This window comes from Carcharhinus amblyrhynchos, chromosome 5 (assembly GCF_965287045.1).
Source record: "Carcharhinus amblyrhynchos chromosome 5, sCarAmb.v2.hapA, whole genome shotgun sequence".
NCBI classification, from domain to species: Eukaryota; Metazoa; Chordata; class Chondrichthyes; order Carcharhiniformes; family Carcharhinidae; genus Carcharhinus; species Carcharhinus amblyrhynchos.
In genome coordinates this window covers 97,292,911-97,306,678 of record NC_137328.1, presented here as the reverse complement: position 1 = coordinate 97,306,678, position 13,768 = coordinate 97,292,911, and the positions used below count along the sequence as shown (strand labels likewise).

At 42.7% G+C, this 13,768-nt stretch overlaps 1 protein-coding gene across 4 annotated transcripts in view; it reads right to left on the bottom strand.

Moving 5' to 3' along the window:
• Positions 1–13,768, bottom strand: part of arhgef28a (Rho guanine nucleotide exchange factor (GEF) 28a) — a 393,722-nt gene that overhangs the window by 247,513 nt on the left and 132,441 nt on the right. For all 4 annotated transcript variants that reach the window (XM_080189269.1, XM_080189270.1, XM_080189271.1 and 1 more), the window contains exon 9: positions 11,800–11,869. In XM_080189269.1, the coding sequence (XP_080045395.1) occupies positions 11,800–11,869 (70 nt within the window). The remainder of the gene's footprint in view (positions 1–11,799; positions 11,870–13,768) is intronic.

The following is a 13,768-nucleotide window of genomic DNA, read 5'->3' as shown; positions in this document are numbered from 1 at the left end:
CATTTGATACTGTCTATGAAAGGGTTATAATCTGTTAAGAAAGTGAGTTCCTGTATTTCTAACACTGGTCCATTGTGAGTTACGGTAAGAGATGCAAAATGTAACTTCCTTTAACTTTTTCCAATAACAAAGCTACAACAACTTGTGATTATGCAGCAATTTAATATAGTAAAATATCCTATGGCTCCTCACAGTGAAATCTGACACTGAGCTACATAAAGGGATATTGAGGGAGATGAGCAAAAGCTTATCCAAGGAAATAGGTTTTAGCGAGCGTCTTCAAAGGAGGAAAGATACGTAGCGAGATAGAGGGGCTTAGGGAGGGAATTCTGAAGCTTAAGGCACAACCACTGATAGTGAGACAATTAAAATCAGGGATGCACAAGAGGCCAGAATTGAAGGAGTGAAACTGTCCTCTTAACATCAAAGTCATAACCTTGACTGCATCAGTGTGAGATGGCAGTAGGAGGGGAGTAGAAGTGGCAGAGAGGGAGACAGAGAGCATGAGTGCAACAAGGAGAGAGAAGGAAAAGGGAAATAAATATATTATATAACATTCCATCAGCTTGGCTAGTTTCAATTTTAAGAAAATATGAGTGTTTTTAAGTAGCGCTACAGCGATCAATCTTACTGACTTACAGTTAGTGTTAGTATTCATCTTTTCAAAACAGGTGTTTGCAGTATAAATGCACTAAAAGTCTGTACTGCCATTTGCAAAAGAATCTGGTTATTATTAAGACACAGTTTTTTCCAAAGATTAGACTCGAAACTTGGTGGGTTCAGAGTTAGAGAAAAAAGATTTCACAATTAAATTTTGCATGATGTTATTGAAAGGTACAGACAGTACTTCAGTAATTTCTATGGTTCACTGACTGTTCCCTCTCCCTTCATATTTCAGCATTAAACTGATTACATTACTGTGAATTGTTATATAGAGCGAAGAGGGGTCAATCACATTCCCAACTGCTTTCTCAGTTTATAAATTAATTAAAGTTATAAGTTGCGCTCCTAATCATGTTAACCAATAAATATTGCAGAGAAGTGTCATGGTATGTCCTTTGCTTTAGCCTTTTGAAATATTAACAGAAATTCTGGTGAAGACGAGTTACAAATTTACTTTGGCTGCAGAGTGTTCAAGGTAGTTCTGAAATAAACTTTAAAGGATAATGATATTTGTAAACCATAAGAAACTTACTTCTATTGCAGTTGTTCACAAGAGTAAAATTACAGATAAACGGGCTGATTTTACCATCACGTTGCACCCATTTTCAGGCATGAGGTGAGTAGCACAATTCACGCCCACCTCTCGGCCGGTTCTCCCTATGCCAAGGCCCAAAATGGCCATGATCGGGACACGCGCCTGAAACAAGTGCGACTGCCATTTAAGTGCATTTACATGCATTTAAATTGACTTAATGGGCTGCATGCCCAACCCCACCGTCATTTCCCCCTTTACCACCGCATTTGCCCACCCAGAATCGGCGCAAAATAGACATGCTCCACAGAAGTGTAATTCGGGTGCTCCAGTTAGTAAGGAGTAAGTGCCGAGCATCCGACGGCTCTCTGCTTGAGATCAATGGTCTGGGAAGAGGGTGGTCTGCTGCCACTCTGCCTGACACCAGTGGGGGAGGGGGGCCATGATCGCTCTGGGTGGCGGGAAGGGAAGGATGGATAAGGGAGTCAGTAATGTTGTGGGGTTAGAGCAATGTCTATGGGGGCTGGGGGAAGCATTATCTGACCCAGGAGTGATGTGGTAGGGGAGCCGCATTCTATAATTTTTTTCTGCACATATGCAGTTGGAAGTGCCGATCATGGCTGCAGATTTCAGGCTTCTGCATTGCGATTCGGAATTGTTGATATTTTTTCAGGCAGAGTGCATATGGAGGCATCTAAGAGTGGATCTAAAAGTTGGATCTGAAATAGTTTCAAATATGCCCAGCACTTAGAATCAAAATGGTAAAATAAGGCCTGAAGAGTTGTTTGCAACTTTGAACTTATGGCTATTATGGTTCTGAAATGTCATACAATTATGAAGCCTTTAATTCTTTAAAACTGTACAGTGGAATAAAGTTAATTTTGTCAAGATGGTGTTTTTTATGCTTAAACAGCCCAGGAACTTGAATCTTCAGTGCATGAGGAACACTTTTTTGTGACATCAGCTGACATGCTCTTTTGTTGGTCAACCCAGCCATAGCCAGTTTTTGGGAGGGTGGGTTGGGGCAGAATCACTACCTGCCTGCCAGCTACGGATAGGAGTTAAGCTCATTAACAGGCCAGTTAAGCTCATGGACCAGAGGCTAACAGGAATTTTCCAGGCAGTCTATGGGCCCTCTGCAAGAAGATGACATACTGACACTCCAGGAAGTCTCTAGAGTCTCTGTCTAGTTTTGACACGTCCCAGTTCACGGGTCACCCTATGGAGGGGATTTTACCCTCCACAATCATTGTCTGGCAGCTGGACATATTTTAGATTAAATCCCGTCAACAAACACGAATTGGTTACCTGTGCTCTGCAAAACTGCGCTTTCACAAATCTGTCATGTGGCTGGCACAGCACAATTGCCAGAAAGAGGACATAAAATTCCTGACTTGCCATTGGCAGAAAGACATCACCCAACCAACCAGCAAACACCTCATCTCAAAGTGGCCAATCTAGACCAGCCTTCCCCAGCCGGGCAGTTCTGGAAGGAGATACAGCACAGCACCAACAATACAACCCAGGTTCAGCACCTGGTTAACGATCCCACGTTGGAAATCTGAGGCTTCAACCTCTTGCATAGCAAACGGGTCAAACTGAACACATTTCGCTCTGGAGATGGGCGCTCCTGCAGCAACTTCTTTAGCTGCAGGCACCGTGACTCACCTCTGCGCAACTATGGCATGACGCATATAATGGACAAGAGCCTGGACCTGTGCTTCCATGGGATGGTGACTAGTGGAGTGCCCCAGGGGTTGGTGCTGGGGCCTCAGCTATTTACCATTTATACAGATGATCTGGAGGAGGGAACCGAGTGTATGGTGTCGAAATTTGCTGATGACACCAAGATTGGTGGAACGGCAAATTGCGCGGAGGGTGTGGAGAGTCTGCAGAAGGATCTAGATAGGCTGGGCGAATGGGCCAGGAAATGGCAAATGGAATTTAATGTTGGCAAGTACGAGGTGGTCCACTTTGGTAGAAATAATGGTAGGAAGGATTATTACTGACGTGGCGAAAAACTGCAGCAGGCGACGGTGCAGAGGGACCTCGGGGTCCTTGTGCATGAGTCGCAAAAACCCAGCTTGCAGGTGCAGCAGGTGGTCAGGAAGGCGAATGGGATGCTGGCCTCCATAGCGAGGGGGATTGAATATAAAAGTAGGGAGGTCTTGCTGCAGCTGTATAGGGCATTGGTGAGGCCGCAGCTGGAGTACTGTGTGCAGTTTTGGGCGCCGTACTTACGCAAGGATATTTTGGCCTTGGAGGGAGTGCAGAGGAGGTTTACTAGGCTGATGCCGGAGTTGAGGGGGTTGAGCTATGAGGAGAGGCTGAATAAACTAGGCTTGTACTCGTTAGAGTTTAGAAGAATGAGGGGAGATCTCATTGAGACGTATAAGATGATGAATGGGATGGATAGGATAGAGGTGGAGAGACTCTTCCCACTCAGAAAGGATAGTAGGACTAGGGGGCACAGCCTCAAGATAAAGGGGGGTGCGGTTTAGAACAGAGTTGAGGAGGAACTTCTTCACTCAAAGGGTGGTGAATCTCTGGAATTCTCTGCCCGTTGAGGTGGTGGAGGCTACCTCGCTAAATATATTTAAGACGCGGGTTGATGGGTTTTTGATAAGAGAGGGGATTAAGGGTTATGGGGAGAGGGCGGGAATGTGGAACTGAGCCACGACAGATCAGCCATGATCTTATTGAATGGCGGGGCAGGTTCGAGGGGCCAGATGGCCTACTCCTGCTCCTATTTCTTATGTTCTTATGACAGTCTCACTGCCATACACCAAGCCGCTGAGGAGGCTGTCAACTGGCTGAAGGATTTCAAATTAGGAATCTAGCTGTTCATTAGTGCATATGATAGTAGCATTAGTTCAAATGTGTGAAAGGTGCTGAGAGGGTGTCTCAAGATGAAACTGCAAGTTGGAGGTAATCTCCCCCCCCAGCCTTGTAGCAGCAAAAGCAGTTGCTGCCCTTTCAATGCTGGAAGGCCTTCTAATGCACCCTCCCCACCCCACATAAGCCCTAATTGCCAAGCACACCCTCTGTGGCCAAAGTAGAACGGAGGTCAGGTGATTGTATCCGACATAGTGTGGGGTCGTGATCCTGGCTCAGACTGCAAGGTCCTGGCTCTGACTGTCAAATCAATTTGCAAAGCGTTCTAAATTGTGCACAAATTTATTAATCTATCCAGGCACCTGGATTCAGGCAGCTGGAAAAAAACTCTACCATGCAGATCAAAGTACCAGAAATAACACACATCACTGAGCTATTCACAGAATCACAGGCCTGTTACAGCCATTTGTCCCATTGTGTCCGCATGGGTGTCGTGAAATTATGTACCCGCCCACATCTCTTCCTACCCCCAGTGGCTCCCAAAGATCTTGCTCCAGATCTCTTCTCTAGATAGAAAGAATCATAGAATTCATACAATGCAGAAGGAGACCATTCAGCCCATTGGATCTGCACCCACTCCTTGACAGAGCAGCTTTTCCAAGCCCACCCCTGCCTATCCCTGTACTGCCATATATTTAGCCTGCTAATCCACCTAACCTACATACCTTTGGGCTGTGGGAGGAATCACAACACCTGGAGGAAACCCACGCAGAATGGGGAGAGTGTACAAATTCCACCCTCTCCATAAAGTCTCTTGTGTTAAACATCATAACCACTTCAGGAAAACTCAACATGGAAACTGTTCTTCAGATTCCACCCATGGTCACAGTTTTGTTCTTCACAGATTAGTTTTGTTCAAGAGTAAGGGGCATGTTTACTCATCAATCCAGTAAGGTACCCGAGTATAAGAACATAAGAACATAAGAAATAGGAGCAGGAGTAGGCCATCTAGCCCTTCGAGCCTGCCCCGCCATTCAATAAGATCATGGCTGATCTGTCGCTGCTCAGTTCCACTTTCCCGCCCTCTCCCCATAACCCTTAATCCCCTCTCTTATCAAGAACCCATCAACCCGCTTCTTAAAAATATTTAGCGAGGCAGCCTCCACCACTTCAACGGGCAGAGAATTCCAGAGATTCACCACCCTTTGAGTGAAGAAGTTCCTCCTCAACTCCGTTCTAAACCGCCTCCCCTTTATCTTGAGGCTGTGCCCCCTAGTCCTACTGTCTTTTTTGAGCGGGAAGAGTCGCTCCACCTCTATCCTATCCATCCCATTCATCATCTTATACGTCTCAATGAGATCTCCCCTCATTCTTCTAAACTCTAACGAGTATAAGCCTAGTTTATTCAGCCTCTCCTCATAGCTCAATCCCCTCAACTCCGGTATCAGCCTAGTAAACCTCCTCTGCACTCCCTCCAGGGCCAAAATATCCTTGCGCAGGTGCGGCGCCCAAAACTGCACACAGTACTCCAGCTGCGGCCTCACCAATGCCCTATACAGCTGCAGCAAGACCTCCCTACTTTTATATTCAATCCCCCTCGCTATGAAGGCCAGCATCCCATTGGCCTTCCTGACCACCTGCTGCACCTGCAAGCTGGGTTTTTGCGACTCATGCACAAGGACCCCGAGGTCCCTCTGCACCGTCGCCTGCTGCAGTTTTTCGCCACGTAAGTAATAGTCCTTCCTACCATTCTTCCTACCAAAGTGGACCACCTCACACTTGCCAACATTAAATTCCATTTGCCATTTCCTGGCCCATTCGCCCAGCCTATCTAGATCCTTCTGCAGACTCTCCACACCCTCCGCACAATTTGCCTTTCCCCCAATCTTGGTGTCATCAGCAAATTTCGACACCCTGCACTCGGTTCCCTCCTCCAGATCATCTATATAAATGGTAAATAGCTGAGGCCCCAGCAACAGATATACTTTTCAAAAGGAAAAGATGCATTTCAAAGAATTTGAGGTGCAAGTTTCAAATATTTTTCATATACCTTTTCTTAATGGTTTTAATCTAGTTATAACGGAACAAAACAAATAATTTGCTACTCTGCAGAGAAAATATATTACAAACTTTTAAGGAAGACTGTAATTGGTAGGGCTCAGGCACCTCCATTTTTCCAATAAACATTTGTCTATTGTCTGAATGATCTGAAAATAATGTTTCACAAGGAATGTGGCTGAACAATTTGTCTGCACTTGGGTTAGGGTTAGGGTGAAAGTCGTCAATCAAATGGGCTTCAACAATAGTTCTTGCAGATTCTAGTAAGAAAACTTATTTAATTGCAAATTCTATGGTATGATTGATATTATTAACCTTTTGGTACTCTGAAGGCACATAGTGTAAATGTTTTTGATTTGATTTATTATTGTCACATGTATTAGTATACAGTGAAAAGTATTGTTTTTTATATGCTGTACTGACAAAGCATATTGTTCGTAGAGAAGGAGAGAGAGTGCAGGATATAGTGTTACAGTCCTAGCTGTTAGAATGTAACCAGTGATAACTTTGATTAGATAAAATGTGACCAATAGAAACAAGATGCAAGGTCCAGGTGACCCAGTAAAACTTGGAACCAAATACAGATGGATGTAATTGTTAGCTGACCAATAGATTCACTTTAAATAAGGAACTGTGTAGAATTGTGGAGAACTTGGGAGTAGCCCAAGGTGAGTCCCAAGTTTGGAGTAATGATGTTTCTTTGTTCAATTCTTTCTTTGATTTATAAGTTGGAGTAAGTTTGTATTTTCATTAGCTGCAATTTGAAGAGTTCTTTCTGAGGGAACAATAGCTAGGGTCTAGAGAAAGATCAGCTTGGTATGAAGGTGGTCCATTCAAAAATCTGATGGCAGCAGGGAAGAAGCTGTTCTTTAGTCAGTTGGTACATGATCTCAAACTTTTGTATCCTTTTCCTACAGAAGAAGGTGGAAGAATATATGTCTGGAATGCGTGAGGTACTTAATTATGCTGGATGCTTTTCTGAGACAGTGGAAAGTGTAGACAGAGTCAATGGGTGGGAGGCTGGTTTGAGTGATGGAATGGGCTTCATTCATGATCCTTTGTAGTTTCTTGCAGTCTTGGACAGAGCAGGAGCCATACCAAGCTGTGATACACCATAGAAAGCATTCTTTCTGATTGTATCTGTAGAAGTTGTAGCAGACATGCCAAATTTCCTCAGTCTCCTGAGAAAGAAGAGGCATTGGTGGGGTTTCTTAACTATAATGTCAACATGGAGAGACCAGGGCAGGTTGTTGGTGATCTGGGCACCCAAAAACTTGAAGCCCTCGATCATTTCTACTTCATCCCTATTGATGTAGACAGGGGCATGTCCTTCACTACGTTTCCTGAAATTGATGACTATCTCCTTTGTTTTGTTGACATTGAGGGAGAGATTATTGTTGTCTCAACGATTCACCGGATTCTCTATCTCAAACCCAGAAAACAATAGATTAATTGTTCACCCAAGGTATAACTATCCCAGGTTACACCGTGTAGGACACCTTCCTTTAGACCTTTAAAGGGCCAGATTTAAATACAACAGCTTGTTCCAGCATGACGAAAAGCATTGCAATAGTCCAGTCAAAATCAATCACTCCAGAAAGCAATTGTTAGTTTATTCCAAACAAAGGTTCAGGAGGAAGTAAATGGTATGAAGGAATTCAAAATGTCTGCAGACCTGATATTATAAACAGGGTAGAGCCATTCCCATCATGGAAGACATGTAGCTAAGAGAAGGAAACCACATGCAGCATGATTCATACTAGTGTAGAACATAAGGAGGATAACCAAGTGACCACCATAGTTAAATCTGTGAGCACTAATTTAGAGGAAGCAGTTTCAGACTAAAATGGAAGTGGAGATTGTTACTAGGATTCAGAAACATGACAAAGAATATTAGGCTAGTGTTAAAAGAAAGACAATCTGTGCATTTGTGTTTTAAATTTCCAAACTGTTCAATCTTTGGCACCCAAAGAAAGGACACATGACATCTCAAAGCTGTGGGGAGGTAGTGAGGGCGAGGACTGTGCAGAACAGTGTATTTTAGCGGAACCATAGAGATTTACAGTACAGGTGAAGATCACTCAACCCTTGGTGTTGTCACTGATATGATTTATTGTAGTTGGATGAAATGTTAACAACTTTTAAATCTGCTCTATATTTATTTCAGCAACAAAATGTTCTAGTTAATTTTAGGCAAAATTTGCTTGTGCCAGATGATCAAGTGAAGTGACTCATGTGAGTGTGATTGTTTATAAAATGGCTGTACCACAGGAGCTGAAGAAACACCAGACTGTCAATACATATATTTTAAATTGGGTTGCTTCAAAAATTTGATGAGATTGACACATGACTAAGTTTGACCCCTGTTCTCCAATATAGTAAATACCATTACTAAAAGGTTGAACTCCAATCACATCAATACCAAATGTTTTAAATACTCAAAGCAAAATTGTTGGCAAAGATATATGAAATATTGAGCCACAACACCATAAACCAATCAAATCATGCATGCAATAATTTGTCATGGATCAGGATAGAATCATTCCATGGGATTTACAATTGAGGAAAGGCATTTGGCCCATACAGGTTCTCAGAAAGAATGATCCACTTAGTCTCAGTATCTTGCCCTCTCATACTTTCTTTTAATTGTTTTTCCATTTACGAGTATTTATTTACTTCCCTTTTAAAGGTCATTACAAATCCATATTCGAGCAACCGTGGATTCATACATATTTTTCCTAACCATTTGATACAAACCGAGACTAATATTGATTTAATTTTCCACATTTCTATCAATTAATTTTCAAATGTTGACTGAAGTAAGGCACTCTTTCAATGCAATATCACAGGAATGATTATACAGGAAAGATTAATTGCCAATTAAACAGTATTCCGTCACTCTTCTTTTATCATCCTTGTCGTTCAGAGACAGGCTTTGTGAAGTCAAGAGGTGAGTCATTCACTTTCAATACCTAACCTCGGACCTGGTCTTATAGCCATAGGTTTTATGACTGGCCCAGTTCAGATTCTGGTGAACAGACAGTAAGGTGATTGATAGTGGAGTATTTGATTGTGGTAACACTGTTGAATGTCAATGAGAGATGGTGAGATTCAAGATGGTCATTGTCTGGTATTTGTATAATGCAAGTGTCTTTTGCCACTTGTCAGCCCAAGTGTGAATGTTGTCCAGATCTTGCTGCATATGGACATGGGATGCATCGCCATCTTAGAAATCATGAATGGTACTGAATATTGTGACAAGATGAAAGACAAGACACAGTACAGGAAAGAGATAGAGAACCTGGTGAACTGGTGCAACGATAATCTCTCCCTCAACATCAGCAAAATGAAGGAGATTGTCATTGACTTCAGGAAGCGTAGTGGAGGGCATGCCCCTGTCTACATCAATGGGCATGAAGTAGAAATGGTTGAAAGCTCCAAGTTTTTGGGTGTCCAGATCACCAACAACCTGTTCTGGTCTCTCCATGCGGACACTATAGTTAAGAAAGTCCATCAACTTTCTCAAGAGACTAAGGAAATTTGACACGTTTACTACAACTCTCACCAACTTCTACAAATGCACCATAGAAAGCATTCTTTCTCATTACAACACAGCTTGGTACAGTTCCTGCTCTGTCCAAGACCACAAGACACTACAAAGGATCGTGAATTAAGCCCAGTCCATCACTCAATACAGACCCCATTCATTGACATGGTCTAAACTTCCTGCCGCCTCAGATACGCAACCCGCACATACTCTCTTCCACCTTCTTCTGACAGGAAAGATCTGAGCTCACGTACTAACCGACTCAAAAACAGCTTCTTCTCTTCTGCCATCAGACATTTGAATGGACCTACCTTGCATTAAGTTGGTCTTTCTCTACACCCTAGCTATGTCGGTAGCACTACATTCAGCACTCTCTCCTTTCCTTCCCTGTTATGGTAAGCTTTCTGTATCATCACAAGAAACAATATTTTTCACTGTATACTAATATCTGTGACAACAAAATATCAAATCAAACTGTGCAATCATCTGTGAGCATCCCCACTTCTGACGTTATAATGGAGGGTAGGTCACTGATGAAGCATTGAAGATGGTTAGGCCTAGAACACTGAAGAACTTCTGCAATATAGCCTTGTGACTTAGATTAGCCTCCCACAATTCTAGTGTTCGTTATGGCCCTGTCCTGTGAGAATTTCCTACGATTCTCATCGATTACAATTTTGTCAGGGCTTCTTAATGGCACATCAAATTAACTGCTGCCTTGGTAATATGGACAGCCTCTCATTACACCTCTGGAATTCAGCTTTTTTGTGTGTACTTGCTGTAATCAATCTGGAGCAGAGTGATTCAGGCAGAATCCGAACTCTGTAGTTCTGAGAAGGCTCTTGCTGAATACGTGTCACTGAACAACACTGTTGATAACACATTCTATTACTTTGGTGATGATTGAGAGTAGGCTGATAGAGTAGTAATTGTCCAATTTGGATCTGTCCTACTTTTTCTGATAGGACATATTTGGACAATTTTGCACAATGCCAGTTAGATGCCAGTTCTATAGTTCATAGGATCACAGAATGCTACAATGCAGAAGGAAGCCATTCGGCCCATCAAGTCAGCACTGACCACAATCCCACCTAGGCCCTAACTCCATAACCTCATGCATTTACCCTAGCTAGTTCCCCTGACACTAAGGGGCAATTTAGCATGGCGAATCCATCTAACCTGCACATCTGTGGACGGAGAGAGGAAACCGGAGCACCTCGCAGACACAGGAAGAATGTGCAAAATCCACACAGACAAGCTGGGAATCGAACCCGGGTCCCTGATGCTGTGAGGCAGCAGTGCTAATCACCATTGTACTGGAATAGCCTGGCTAAGCGTACGGTTATTTCTTTAGAATAGATGCTCAGCATCACAGCCAAAATTTTGTCAAGGCCCACAGGCTTTACCGTATCGAATGTGCTCTTCCATTTCCTGCTTTCACATAAAGTGAATAAAATGCACTGGAGCCTGGTTTCTGTGATGATGTAGACCTTACGGGAAAGGAGGTGGATCATCTGCTCAGCATTTCTGGTTGAAGATTAATTGCAAAATTATTTCAACCTTGTCTTTTCAATTCACATGATGGGCTCCATGATAATTGACGACAGCAATGTTCATGGAGTGTCATCCCCCAGTTAGTTAATTAGTTAACCACCACCATCCATGACTGGATATGGCAGGACAACAGAGATTTGATATGATCCACCAGTTACAGGATTGCTTAGCGCTGCCTGTAGTAAGTTGCTTCCACTGTTTAATGTGCATCTCATCCCGTGTCATAGCTTCACCCAATTGGCACCTCACTTTTAGAGGAGCCTGATGCTGCTCTTGGCATGCTCCTACACTACTCATTGAATTAGGATTGTTGGCTTGATGGTAAAGTGAGGGATGTGCCAAACTATAAGCTTACCGATTGTTGTGAAATACAATCTAGCTGTTGTTGTAAAATAGAATCGTGCTGCTGATGGCCCAGAGCCCCTCATTGAACAAGATTTATTCTGAATCAATACCAATTATTAAATGAAATTACTCAGGATAATCCTCCCAGAGATTTGGAAAGAATTTGACAGGAATGAATCAGTGTTAAAGATGAGCACTTAGTGCTCACATATGTTGAAGTATATAAGGCGCATCAATAATTGACAAATTGATCTTTTTTTTGTACCTGTATCCAATAAGGTTGGGGTCTCTTCTTCCAGCAATAAAGCTGCTTGATCTCCCACAGTGCTAACAGGCTAAATAAATAGGAAAGAAAGTAATTAGTCTTTTGAACAAAGATGCAAAGCTGGTGCCTGAAATCAAAAGGTAATTTTCTGTCGGGTGGAATGAGTTAAGGAAGTAAATCTTGTAGCATGAAGATGTGCCACATCTACTTGTGGCACAACAAGGCTTACATTGAACTGAAATGTACAACATGCTAAACTATAAATAAGTGGGAGTTCAACCTTAAGCATAATATTAAGACTTCATGCAAGACAAAATTAATATTTCATACCGTGCTACTCTTTAAAAAGTTATAAAAATTGTAATCAACCTGTTTCCTGTAGAAGTGTACAAGAGGGATGGGTTGCACCTGAACTGGGTGGGCCAAAGACAGGCAACTGGGACTAGCTTGGGAGTAAAAGAAAAGGATGGCATGGATAAGTTGGGCCGAAGCACCTGTTTCCATGCTGTAAATCTCTATGACTCTACAACTGGATGGGGACCAATATACTGGTGGGGAGATTTGCTAAAGCTACCCAGGAAGGTTTAAGCCACTCTGGTGGGGAGGTGAGACCCTAAAGTGTAGTGAGACAAAAGGGGATATTGAGGCTAATACAGAATTTAAAGAGCACAAGTCAAATAGAGAAAGCAGGCACGAGCATGGCAAGGAATAAGGGAAGGCTGGTGAATTAAACTGTATTTATTTCAATGTAAGAAGCCTGAACCCGGGGCATGGGGGGGTACATGGGTCTGGGATATCATAGCGATTACTGAAACATGGCGGAGGGAGAGACAGGACTGGCAACTCAATGTTCTGGGAGATGCTATAGGAAGGATAGAAGAGGAGGCAAGAGAGGAGGGGGAGTTGCATTTTTAATTAGGGATTGGCAGTACTTAGGATATTCCTGAGGAATCATCCAGTGAGACTGTATGGGTGGAATTGAAAAATAAGAAGGGAGTGATCACTGCGATGGGATTGTACTAAAGCCCCTGCCCCCCTACCCCCTCTCCCATCTGCCTATAGCCTGTGTAAAGAGCAAATATGTCAGGAGATCTCAGATAGCTGCAAGAATAATAGGGTTGCTATTGTGGGAGATTTTAATTTTCCAGACATAGACTGGGACTACCATAGTGTTATGCACTCGGATGGGGAGGAATTTGTTAATAGTGCTCAGGAAAAATTTCTCAATCAATATGTAAATGGCCCTATTAGAGAAGGGGCTTCCTCCTCGGGGAAAAAAACAGAGCAAGTGACTGAAGTGTTATTGGGGGAACACTTTGGGACCAGTGACCATAATTCTGTTAGTTTTAAAGTAGTTATGGAAAAGGATATATCTGGTCCATGAGTTCAAATTGGGGCAAGGCCAATTTTGATACCACTAGAGAGGAACTTTCAAACATTGATTGGGGGAGACTGTTTGCACGTAAAAATCTGGAAAATGGAAGGCTTTCAAAAGTGAAATAATGAGAGTTCAGGGTCAGCATGTTACTGTTAGTGTGAAGGGCAAGCATAGCAGGAGTAGGGAACAATGGATGAATGGAGATAGAAGCTCTGATCAATAAAAAGGAAGACTACATCAGGGGTAAGCAGCTGGGTCAAGAGAATCCCTTGAGGAATACAGGGGGTGTAAATGTACACTTAAAAGGGAAATCAGAAGGGCAAAAAGGGGACATTAGATACCTTTGGCAGATAAAGTAAAGGAGAATCCAAAGAGATTCTATAAGTATTTTAAGAACAAAACAGTAACTAGAGAGAGAATAGGGCCACTTAAAGATCAATGAAGTCATCTATGTTCGGATCCACAAATGAATATTTCTCGTCAGTATTTACCATGGAGAAAGAAGTTAGTGAACTTGTGAAAGTAAATAGTGATGTCTTCAAAAGAGTCCAAATTACAGAACAGGTGGTGCTGGAGATCTTAAAACACTTG